The sequence below is a fragment of the Molothrus ater genome, chromosome 4 (assembly GCF_012460135.2).
Source record: "Molothrus ater isolate BHLD 08-10-18 breed brown headed cowbird chromosome 4, BPBGC_Mater_1.1, whole genome shotgun sequence".
NCBI lineage: Eukaryota > Metazoa > Chordata > Aves > Passeriformes > Icteridae > Molothrus > Molothrus ater.
The window spans coordinates 15,670,621-15,683,233 of record NC_050481.2 but is presented as its reverse complement, the minus strand read 5'-3'; the positions used below and the strand labels follow the sequence as shown (position 1 = coordinate 15,683,233).

The following is a 12,613-nucleotide window of genomic DNA, read 5'->3' as shown; positions in this document are numbered from 1 at the left end:
AAGATTTAGGACTTCATAAACTCAGCAAAGTGTCTGTAATTTGAGTTAACTGGGTCAAGAGTCGCATACACACACGCCAGCCCCTGCATTATAGGACATGTGGTTTAAATCAAAAACATTGAGTTCCACAGTCTCCAGAGAGCACATGACCTTATTTCCAAAGGTGCTAAGGAGGTTAGCAGGATATTTTCTTAGGAATCCCAAAGATACAGGGTAAGGCTACTGCATTTGAATCCCAGGAAAGCTTCAAGAACAGAAAGGAAGAAAGATTTCCATTAGCTGACATTTAGCCATAATAATTGTTTCCTCAGGCAGAAATACTTTGTATTTTAATTGGCAACATTCCCTAGTATTTTTTTTCCAAACACAAAAATAAACTAATCCCTTTCCCAGAACTTTTTTTTTTTTGGTGTGATGATTTCCATTATCTTCCTTTCTGTTGTTTTCAACCTGTGGGAGAAACCAGCTCCCAACAGCTCAAAGAACTTCTCCTGCCACATGCCACACAGCAGAGCCCTAGGGAAGGACTGTGCCAATCAGTGGGAGCAGGGGATGTGATCCACTATGCAGCACCAACTCTGCAGTTTCAGTGGAATTTCACACAAGCCAGAGTTAAGGATCTTATTAAACAGAAGAAAAACTGTCAATATGTAAGACTGCAAAAATGACACTGTGAAGGACTGACCGTGCTAAAGGAGTCAGGTTGAAATCTCAAAGCTTGCTAGAGCATCCAGCAAAAGAATATAAACCCACTTCTTTATGATGCAGATCAAAATGGAGCAAGCTGTATCTGTATGTCTCCATCAGCTTCACCTCAAGCAGGTATTCCAGCCCCCAGATGTGGAAGGCACACAAGTTGGATCAGATTCCTGTAACTCTACTCAGCTGCAGAGTAAGCCAAGTCATTCTCAGAGAGACTGGCACCCTGACAGTTCTCCCAGGGAATTCTGCTACTCTAAACAGGAAGAGGCACATGTTGCAATGGCAAGAATCCATTATGTAAAGAGACTCAAAGCTAGACTCCAGGAAGAACAGAAGAAGGCCAGAAGCCTGTCCTTGGGTAAGTGAAGACATACATCCCATTCTTTCACGCTTCTAACCCTACCTCTTCCTGCTTCGTTTCTTAGTAATTTTAAATGGTTTCAACCCTGACTATTGGATTCTACTACCCATCAGAAATTCAGAAAATTCATTTAATGTGTGTTCACTACTTTTCAAGGCTACTTTTCAATTTCATTTACCTGTGGTTGTCATCTTCCGAATCCGAAGCCGACACCTCACTGCTCCCATTACTTTCCTCTGCCACACCAACAGCACTAAGTTCTGCCATGATTTTCTTTACATCCATATCAAACACTTTCTCGTAGAGCAACTCATACAGCAGAGCTGGGGAAGGGAAGGAGAAAGTGGAAGAGCAAAATCAGTTACCAGCTAAATCAGTTTTTATTCCACCTTTTCAGATGGCAATCATACAGTAATTGACAACTCAAACAGAAAACCAAGCCACTGAAAATGACTACAATAAACTGCCATACAAAGCCTTTTCCTGAAACCTAACAATGATAGCTTCAATATTTTTGGTAAAAAGATGTTTTTAACTAACAGCTTGATACTTACACTGGCACAGAGCAGCCTTCTCTGCATACTCTATGGGATACACAATATCATAGTGGTTTCCATTTGAGAAGCACAGCAATACCTATTAAAAAAATCACACTTCAGGCATCTCAATTTTTCATAAGTGCTACCTTTAAATTCAATTTAAGGCACCCATGTGCTTTGTTATCTTTCAAGATCTCAATGTGTCAATAAAACAATCAAAATGCTTGGTGGATGTCCTTTAAACCAAACAGAATTTGAACAAAAGCAAAAAAAAAAAAAATAGAGATTAGTGCATGAAAATTGATTTTTTAAAAAAAATTTACAGAATTTTATATTAGTAGGAAGATATGCCACACCCTAAATACATCACATTTATTTAAAAAGATTAACAGCACAACTGCCTTAAACATGTACAAAATAAACTGCTAAAACTGAATTCTCAGAACTTTTCATTGTGCTAAATAATGAAAGTCACACTCAACTACTTGCTGTTTATAAAGTAGTCTTACTTCAGCCTGTCCCAATAGCCATGATTTTTTTTTCTTTTACCTTATCAGAAAAGCCATTTTCAGTTACACGTGAAGGAGAAGCATTTGGCTCCTGGTATATTATGAAATCTTTCCTGGAAAAAAAAATAGCAACAGTGAAGAATTTATTTTAAAAGTAGTATCAATCAAAATTTGAGCATTGAAGTCAAATTCAAAGGAGATACATAACCAGAGACACCTAGTGGTTTCTCTGCTATAACTAATCTCTATTGTGATTTTAAACTTAAATGTTTTCTCTCTCTCCCTTTCATCCATAATGTTCTCTCAGAGCTCTTTGCTTAACAGACTGTCACCTCCTTCAAATTCTTTCTCACATAGGCAAAAACGTTATCAGTCTTGCAAAATAATTGAGTATATTCACAGTTTCTGGATTAAAAAAAAAAAAAAAGTGTGCAACTACTCAGAAAAAGCAATTCTGAAAGGAAAAGAAGACCCACCTACTTCAGAAAGCAAAGCAAAATTTACTAGATAACCAACCTATATTTGTGAGAGGTCTGAGAAGTGAAAGGGAAATCAAACCTATTTGTACTGAATTTCTATCCTATGCCTGAAAAGTCTGAAAGTCACTTACTGGAACAGAACAGGAAATTCTTACTTCCCCTGAGTCTGCCAGCACACAGGAAAGGGAGCAGCTCTTTCCCCCTACCTCCAACACTATTCCTACTTTCCCTGAGACTCTCAATTGCCTTTTCAATAGAAGGCTGTCTTCAAGCTCAGCAATAACTACTCCAGTGTGCTCACCTCTGCAGTGAAATACTTGATAATAAGAGTTGCATCTGTGCCATAAAACCCTCCTGATGCTTTCAATGGATATTTTTAAAACCCACTGTTATTAACCAGGATTTGTCTCTATTCATTTATCAGCTGTGGCCCTGGACACCAGTGTGGCACGACTGCAAAATAAACTGCTCCTGCTTATGAGAATACATTTCTCATAGCCAGAAATACAACAGGTCATGACCATCCAGTTTCTGATCTGATTAGGCATCCAGTTGTGCTGACTTAAATTGAGTTATATCCCTCCACAACCTGGCTCAGTGTAACCATCAGCCCTTCTCACTAAGCCCCTTGAGCCAAGCTTGGCTCTGACTTTCAGCTCAGTCCTCCCCCATCCACGCAGGACAGGAAACTCTGAGCTGGCCCATTCACCTCAAAAATGCAAAGACAGAATGCCATACAGTTTCCCACACACAGCACTCAAAGTGCCCAAAGGTAATATTTAACTAGTCTGATTCTTTCCTCTTATCAGCTGTCTCATCAATAGACAAAGCCATTAATTTACAGTAAACATTTTGAAATTCTGAATTTTTAATGAGTTTATAAACAGCAGACAGTGAAGATGCTGTGGATTACTCACTCCCTTGCACAATAATTAGAAAGCAGTTATAAATACTCAGCATATTGTTTCTCACTACTTTCTTAACAAAGATTTAGTATATAGGAAATGGGTACAGCTCACATATGAGCAATAGGGTTAGTACTAAAGCCTTGGTGAGTAACAGGAAGAAAAGCAATCTTCACAGAAAAACCAGGATATTGAAATTAACAAAGTACAGCTGTATGAAATTACCCACAACTGGCTCTGCAGGTAAGATATATGCCATTATTTCAAATTCACTTTTCTATTTTTATTTAATCTATTGACAGCTGCAATTCTCAAATATATTTATAATTTTACAGATTTTGGTATGGTATAACATAATTCTATCTTTGCTGTTCCAACTGATTTACCAACAAAACAACAGAAATTATCTCAGCAAAACATATTGAAAGGTTTTCTTACTTGTACATAAGAGAAAGAGCACTTATTTCTACTTGTCCAACCCATTCCTGTATTGAAAGCAAAAGAAAATTAAGTTCAAACAAACATACAATTATACCTCCTCATAAGCAGATCAAGAGATGCAAGAAATCATTGTTGAAAATAAATATATGAACACTGAACCTGGAGTTCAGCAAGACATAAAAACACAATTCCCCAAATCATTTTACAGTAGAGAGTACATACATAAAACTACAATTCACGTAATTCAAAGACCTAAGTTCAATCAAAAACACTTCAGAGGAAAAAAATCCAATTAGCCATCAACTTCCACAAAAGTACTTGCTTTCTATCATAAATCAGGTCTAACATACCTGTGGATTTTCCAAACTTTTTAAATAATCTTCAAATGGCCCCTCTATGAACTGTATTTAAAAAAAAAGAAAAAACAACCATCAGTAATTAGTGATTTTTAATAGTGCAGCATATGGAATCCCCAACCTGTGGCCCACTGTACCAATGGGAATGTACCACTGGAAATGGAAGTCTCCCCTGCCCTCACAAAGCTCACAATGTAAATATGAAGGGGTGTTGAGATGAAGGAATGAACAGTCACACACACAGATCTGCCTTGCAGAAAATAACCACATAAACAGCTGTAAAATAAACCAAACAAAACCCCCCCAAAAAGAAACTCAAATGGGGAATCTGGAAGAAAGCAGAGATGATGGGATGTAGATGTTTATGGCAATTCCCCTAAGGCATGCAGAGCATCAATGAAGAGAGAATTGTGGACTTGAACTCAAACACCTTGTTAAATAAACGGCAATGGACTATCAGAAACAGGAGTTCCATTTCTGTAGTACAGAAGCAGTGGTAGGATCTAGTACAGGCACCTCATACAGCACTTTTTCCTCTGTTCTGTATCACCTCAAACTGCTTTTACTTTCAGCAAAGGATGCAAACAATCAGGCTACACTTCAAGTGCCAGCCCAAGAAAGTGATCCTTCAACTGCACTCCCTACCACACATGAAGAGGCCAAATTCACATCTGCCAAGAGCAGAGAAAGAAAGATGCTGCAGTAGTTGAGACATCTTAACTGCAAAGTGCTTCAGCCACACAGGCCACAGAGAGGCTGCTTTTAAAAATTGCTCTTTAGTCTCTATCTGCTTGATTTACCTGAAATAAAGACGCACAGAGGTGCAAACCAAGAATGAAATCTCTTCATGAACCTGAGCTACAAGTTGGATGGCCTCTTTACCCACAGTGATTAAGAAACAAATAATAAGGAGAACTGAGTGGAGCAGTGAGATTCAAAGTTCTGCTTTAGCCATTTGGAAGTGAGAAGAACTAACAAGCCTGGCCCCAAGTTTTAATTTAGATAGAAACAATCAGGTGTGAAGTTAAAAAAGGTGGATCAGCCAAATACGATCACAGACAGCAGTTACTTTTTGTGTCAAAATTAAATGACATGAAGATAATGCACAGAGGAAGAAAGGAAGGACACCAGGAAGTTCCCATAGGAAACTGAAGAGTTAGAGAATGAATGTAACACAGCAGCAATTCAAGATAACACTGCAAAAAAGGCTGAGGATGGAAATGAAGATGGTGGCTACACTCCTGAAATCTTGGTTATAACAGTATCAGTGGAAAGAAAGACACAAATTTAAGGTGTAATTATAACAACAGGCAGAGAGTAAAGGAACTCCAGGAAGCACCACCATGTCAATAGAGCATAACTACTGAGGAGGCAGCAAGTAAACAGCTGAAGCAGGAGATTAGGGAAAGAGGCATTTGTTGTTTGTGCTGTTTGGGTTTTTTAAAGAGAGATAACTGGTATATTCCAGACACAAAACACAAAGCAGAGTGAGAGACAGAGGCAGCAAAGGAGATCAGCAGGGCTGAAGCAAGGTACCCGTGGGAGGAAGAACACTGGGAAATGAGAACAAATATGAAACACCTACTCTCACAAGAAACTTTTTAAAAGGAGACTTTTCAGATGGATAGCAAAGATGGACAGAGGACAGGTCATTCCTTGGGATAATGTCTGAGAGGGGAAAAAAGAATACTGGGAGCAGAAGTTTGGATGAGAGAGACCAAAACAATACTAAAACCATAATAAAACCAGCTAGGGCTAATAAAGCAGTGATGGGAAACAGCAACATGGGAACAACACACACTTAAGAGTCAAAAAGGGCATGGAATTTCAAAATTTCAACACTACACAATCGATAAAGAGAACAGAAGTAGAGAAGCAGATATTGGAATGAGCAGGGTAATTCTGAAAAAAAGGGATTAAAAAGTCAGCAGTGAAAAAATGAAGTAAGAAGAGAGACATCCAAGAGTTAGAAACAACCAGAAGGAGTCAAGTCAGAGCAGCATTGTCCCAGAGAGATCTGCTGTATTTTATATCATTAATTTCTAGTAACTTCCACATTTATGTGATCACTCACATTAGAGCTGATGGTACTATGTCAGAAATTACAGCACAAAGACACACCCTTATTCCTGCTTTCCTTCTCTTCCCTATGCCAGTGCATACCTAAAACAGTCTTTGTATTTTGGGTCTGGGTAAATTTAGAACAGAAAAATAGAGTAATAATCTTCTAGTAGCAAATCCTTACACATACTCACTCCCCTTCTGTCTGTCCTGGAAATCAGGTAACAGTATATACACTAGAACCTATACAAACAGAGGCACCATTATTGATTAGTGATCTTTTAAAAGGAAGGAAAAAAAATGGAATTTGTAATGTTACGCCAACAGCACTGACCAAGTATAATGAATATCAAAATATTTTACATCTATGGTTGATGAAAAGCTTAGTTACTGATGCTTAGGGGAAAAAAACCTACAGTGCCAATGCATAATAAACTGCAGACCCTGAAAAAAATTCACTAATCTGATCAGTCAAATCCCTTATATACTGGAAAAGCTATTAATTAGCACAACAAGAACATTTTACAACTTTTATTAAAGTAGGCATTATACCAAACTAAAATCCCAATTATAGTAGCTTCCCTATAGACTATTGAAGATTAAGTTTGCTGTTCTTCCTTCATGAGCATTAAAAACTTCTCCCACGCCACATCACTCCAGTCCAAGGAATACATAAGTCTCTCCAGGCTTATGAAAATGAGTTACTACCACATATGTGCTAATTAACTTAAATAGCACCAACTGGCATTTAGCTATGATGAATATTGCCACAAACACAGGGAAGTGCAGAATATACCAAAGTGGAAGGAAAAAAGTAACTTTTCTTAAATGCTGGCAAAGAAAACAAAAATACTTACTGCTTCAAATTTCTCCCTATTTTTCCGAAGATAGTCTACACAAGCCATCCTAACATCAATGTGCCGAGACTGAGAGTGCAACACCTACAAAGGGAACAAGACAACAAGGTGACATTGGATCTCAGGAGTTTTGATGACAGGCCACAAATAATTAATGACTGCTGTCTAAATACAGGCTTGGAAATACTCTAGTTTTATTTTTAAGAATATTTAATATGCATACTCATTCAGCAGCAACATCTTCAGGCAAGTCAAACCTCAATTACTTAATAAAAAATTAAGTAACTGCAGAATTCACAGGTTTGCTAAATTCAAACCTTCAATTTTATGAGGATTACAAAGCAAATGAATAGCATTTATTGTTAATCTTTAACTGCCTTTGTAAAGAATTTCAGTTAATTGAAGGAAGTTACAGCAGGAATGGATGAGGAAGCCACCTACCAACATGCATTCATTCAAACGAAATCCAACCAAGTCTCACAGTGCATGTTTACCTTCTCTTCAGGGGGCCTATTGGCCAAACACCTTTTGGGAAGCCAGGAATTCAGTTCCCTAAATATGACACCTGAATTCTACCTCCTGTTCAAATCTTTATAGGAAAACTATTACTGTCATCACATGTTACAAGTTATCTCAGTACAATGTAGGGAAGTCCCAAACAATTTAAGTTGCAGTGCCTCTTGCAGTCCTTACAAACCACCCTCAAAATAAATCAGTTCCAAATTCAGTTTTTTTGAATGAAGAGTACACAAATGACACCAAATTTGCAGATAAACACTTAATAACTGAATTAAAGACCTTACTTTCTTAGAGGACATTTCCAATCTAAATGATTCCATAATAAGAATGGGATGTTAAAAACATAACAGCTGAAAAAAAGTTCTATCAACACTGAAGTGTGAGAGAAAATTTCTATGTATTAATGAAAAAGTCAGAATAGCAACATATATTATGTATATATCTATTCCCTTGAGATAAAAAAACCCCACCCACTTCCAATCAATAGTGTTTGCTTGCCTGAACTTATCAATCAGTGGGGAAAGGAATTTTTTTTAAAAAGTGATCTGTGTATAATTAGCACAGGAATCTGGGTTCTCACAATCAGAAGCACCAGAGCTCCCACTGCTGTTTGCTTGTACTTAAGACAAGATGACGCTGTCGCTTTTTTCCTTTAACACTAACACTGAAATGGGGGAGGGGAATTCAACAGGAAGAACAGAAAATAAATTACTCACTTTTTCTAATTTTACAGTCAAGTAATTAGCAAAACTAAGAACGTGGCTTTTCAGCTCTAAATTCCTTTTCCTAGACAATCTCATAGCCAGCAGCTGTATTTCAATGTTGAGATATTAACACTGAAAAAAGCTCTGAGGAGGCGGTGGAAGGTCAAAACAGATAAGGATTTCTTGGTGGCAAGAGGCAGCTGAACACACAGAACTTCCCTCACCTCACAAGGTGGAAATTATTTTTAAAAAGTCCCGTTTTTCACCAGCACATGACCGCATAACCTTAACCTATACCTGTCTGCGTTTTAACACTAATTACCACCCACTAATGAGATCCACTTCCCATGCTTTCGTGAGAAGGAGCTTTGTTTATGTAACCAGTTACCTGCTCGGCCACAGCCCTGAAAAGGCAGGAGCCATCCTTGGCCACTTTCTTCCTGTACAAGCCCTGAGATCGCAGGTAGCGGTCCATGGACGTGTCCCCGGGGGCGTCCCTGCCGCTGCCGGGCTGGCTCTGCTCCCCTCCGCCGGCCCTGCCCGCCGCATCCATGTTCACCGAGGAGACCGCCGCACCCCTCCTAGTCCCACATGGCGAGGAGAAGCCGCGGCGCAGCTCCGGGGCCAGGCACAGGTGCAGCGGCCGGAGCGGGGGGCAGCGCTGCGGGAGCAGCAACGGGAGCGGCAGGAAGAGCAGCAGCCGGCTTCACGTTGTCCACTCGCATGTGGGGAGCGCGGGGAGAAGCGGCAAAGTTTCCTGCGCAGCCCGGACTCGCAGCTCCGTCACTGCCGCGCAGGGCCGGGGGCAGCTCCGGCGGGTCCCGGCGCCGGAGGGAGCGGGCGCGTCCCGGGCGCGCAGCCGGCCTGCGGGCGGAAAACAAAAGGGAAAGGAAGGACACGTGCGGCCCGCCGGGAGGGAGGGAAGGAAGGAAGGAGGGAGGGAGGGAGAGAGAGAGAGAGAGAGAGAGGCGGAGGGCGCAAACAGGAGCGTAACCTGGCGCTTATTTTCACTTTCAGCCCGGGCGCTGCTGGGAGCCGTAGTCCCGGAGGAGGAGGAGGAAGCGGGAGGAGGCGGACACAGCGCCCGGGGCCGGGCTGTCAGCCTTGCTCCCGGCCAGGATCATTCCATTGCTTCTTAGCTTAAAACCAGCACCGGGGGGTGGCTGGTGAGAAACAGCATTAACCCGGTAGTGTGCGCTCGCAGCCCACAAAGCCAGATGTATCCTGGGCTGAATCCAGAGCAGCGTGGGCAGCAAGGCAAGCCGGGGTGGGGGGGCGATTGTCTCCTCCTCTATTCCCCTCCGCTGAAACCCCACCTGGAATATTGTGTCCAGCTCTGGTGCTCCCAGCACAAGCCGAACACGGAACTGTTGGAGCAAGTCCAGAGGAGGCCACGAAGATGATAATGGGACTGGGGCACCTCCCCTACAAAGACAGGCTGAGAAAGTTTAGGCTGCTCAGCCTGGAGAAGAGAAGGCTGCATGGAAACAAACCTCCAGTATCTGAAAGTGACCTAACAGGAAGCAGAAGAGGGACTCGGAACTGTATCGATGGGACAAGAAATAACAGGTTCAAACTCACAGGGTGGAAATTTAGGTTAGATATTAGGAAGAAATTCTCCACTGTGAGAATGGTGAGACACTGGAGCAGGTTGCCCAGAGAAGCTGTGAATGCCCCATCCCTGGAAGTGTTCAAGCCAGGTTGGATAAGGCCTTGGGCAACCTGGTCTAGCGGGAGGTATCCCTGCACAGGGAAGTGGAGTTGGGACTAGATGATCTTTAAGGTCCATTCCAACCCCTTCATGTTCTATGATTTTGTCTGAAACCTAATCCACAGTATGTGGGGTATGTGTGTTTAGTAAGGCTTTGTTTGGTTTGGGGTTTCCCCCCAACAGATGAGATTATTTTAGATTTAAGATTATTTTTTAACTCCATACACTTGCAGGAAAGAAGATGAAAATAAAACAGAGATAGTAAAAGAGAGCTTGATTGAAAATGGTATTTTAAAAAGCCACAGCCATCCAATACTTTTAATGTATTACTTTTCTTGTATGCCACTCCTAGTTGTAAGAAGCCCAAACATTCATATCACAATTGCATGATTAAATTTTGCTTGGCATTGCAAACAGGATTTAGAAGGTTTTGATGCACAAAACGTGACAAGGAAGGATGCCCTTCAAACTTGTAAGGCAGTTTGAATGGAAACCCTGATTTTTACTTTCAGCTGACAGTAATAAGCCTAGGGAGAGTGTTGACTTGAGATATCAAGGTAATAATAATAAGTAACTTATTAAATAAACACAAGTTACAAGGCAGCCTAATTCTAGTGCTCCAGCAGCATCACACCATCTTTCCTAACAGAAGCTCAGTTTTGCCAGAAAGGAACAAGATACAAATGCCAGTTCCTGATATCTCTGTATCTGTAGACAAGGAGAACAGAAAGTGAAAGAAGTAAAAGCAAAGCTCTACTATCTACATCTACTGTGGGATGGATGTTTTAGACAAGGAAGGGGATAAAAATACCAGCAAGGGGGGAGGGAAAGCTCCAGCTTCTCCCCAGAAGATGGGAAACATCATCTAGCAAGACTGAACTACAGACAGTTGCTGCCACTGACTCGGCTACCACATTCACTCAAGAAACTCAGGGTAGCAGAGTCCTGCATGTGAGAACTGCTTCTTCTGTAGATAAAAGTAATTTGGAAAGATGCTTTTGAAACCTATCAAACTGGTGTCCGGTTACAGACTTTCTTAGGAATATCCAATTTTTTACTCACTCAATTTATCATGTTTAGAGGCAGTACTATGCTCTAATATTTAACAAATCTATCTTCTCATATATTTCAGCCTTTTGTCATTGTGATTCTATAGGCTGGTGAGGGGAAGGGCAAATGCCTTTCATCACATCTGTTAGGCTCAAGAATGCCTATACATACCAGGCCATTCAGTATGTGACAGGATGTAAATGTGGTTCTGATAAGTGAATACACAGAAAATTAGAGCATTAAAGTCGTCTAGTTGTCAGTGTTCTAAAATCCTGCTCTTCCTGCAATCAGCCCCTGAAGCTGATCAAGTGATGATGACCCGCAGAGTTTTTTCCAAGTGCTGCTATACAAGAATCAATCAATTTCTAAAGAGGTTTAGCTCTCGATGAAGAAATGTACTCCGTACACATATTTGCTAAGGCTCAAGGAGAAATGCACCCACCCAAAGGCACCTGAAACACCTCAGCATTAAAATAAATGCTCCATCAGGGTAAGAATGACCAAATTATAACTCACGAGTCATTACAGATGTTCTAACTAGAGTTCCTGCAGATGCTCTAATTAGAGTTAATACAGATGTTCTAATTAGCCGGCAGCTTTATTAACACTTTCGACCAGCACTCACACCACGTGCATCAGCTCCAGCCACGAGTTTCTCCTCTCGCTGCCCCTACCCTGAATCAGCCCAGGAAGCTGACTCAAGCTGAAAACATTTTTTCAGGGGAAAAAAAAAAAAAAATCTGACTTTATCTTTAATCCAAGATTGGTTTTGTGATCCAGGTCACGGCCTGCCTGTGCCAACACCTGGGCCAGCAACCTTGGGCAGAGCAGCCCGGCGTTCCCCGCCTCGCGCGCCCTTTCCCGGTTCGCCACGCGCCTTCTCCCACCCGCAGCTCGGGCACGGGCGGCTCGGCGGGGCAGGCCGGGGACGGACACCCGGGCGGGGATGGACACCCGGCCTCCCGGAGCCGCGGCCGCTGCCCCGCCGTGCCCTGCCCTGCCCGCCCCCCCCCCCCCCGGCACCGGCACCGCCGCCGCCGGGGCCGCACTCCCGCTGCCGCCGGCTCATGGCACTTACCGGCCCCCTCCTCCTATTCTCCTCCCCACGGGCGACGCTGGCAGTGGCGGCAACGCCTCACGCTCCTCGCCCCGCCACGGCCCCAGCACTTCAATCTCCCGCGGCGGCCGCTCCGCCCGCTTCGCTCCCGGTGATGCGCCCGCTGCCAGCCCCGTCCCGTCCCGTCCCGCCCTCCCGCCGCGCCGATCCCCCCCCGGCCGCTGTTGGTTTGTCCCGCCGGCCACACCTGCGGCTCGCACCATTCGCCGCGCGGGGGGGTGCCGAAGGGGGGGAAGAGGCGGGTGAAGAGCGCGCCCGGGTGCCGGGGCAAGCGAGCGGGGTGTAGCGCCGGGATGCTGCGC

The 12,613-nt window shown here is 42.7% G+C and overlaps 1 protein-coding gene across 1 annotated transcript; it reads right to left on the bottom strand.

Annotated features, from left to right (window-relative positions):
* Positions 1-1,237: 1,237 nt before the first annotated feature.
* LOC118686495 (OTU domain-containing protein 4) lies at positions 1,238-12,396 on the bottom strand. Its single transcript, XM_036382726.1, has 8 exons — positions 12,273-12,396; positions 8,822-9,297; positions 7,211-7,294; positions 4,287-4,337; positions 3,934-3,980; positions 2,152-2,224; positions 1,618-1,699; positions 1,238-1,386 (listed from the first exon to the last, which is right to left on the bottom strand). Exons 2-8 carry the CDS (start codon positions 8,984-8,986, stop codon positions 1,238-1,240), a joined length of 651 nt encoding a protein of 216 aa, XP_036238619.1. The 5' UTR covers positions 8,987-9,297; positions 12,273-12,396.
* Positions 12,397-12,613: the final 217 nt, after the last annotated feature.

Coding starts and splice junctions, on each gene's coding strand:
- LOC118686495 (XM_036382726.1), bottom strand. CDS start 8,986: ATGGATGCGGCGGGCAGGGCCGGCGGAGGGGAGCAGAGCCAGCCCGGC. Junction 7,295..8,821: donor TCAGGGCTGTGGCCGAGCAG/GTAACTGGTTAC, acceptor TTCCCTTTGTAG/GTGTTGCACTCTCAGTCTCG. Junction 1,387..1,617: donor GAAGGCTGCTCTGTGCCAGT/GTAAGTATCAAG, acceptor TCCCTTCCCCAG/CTCTGCTGTATGAGTTGCTC.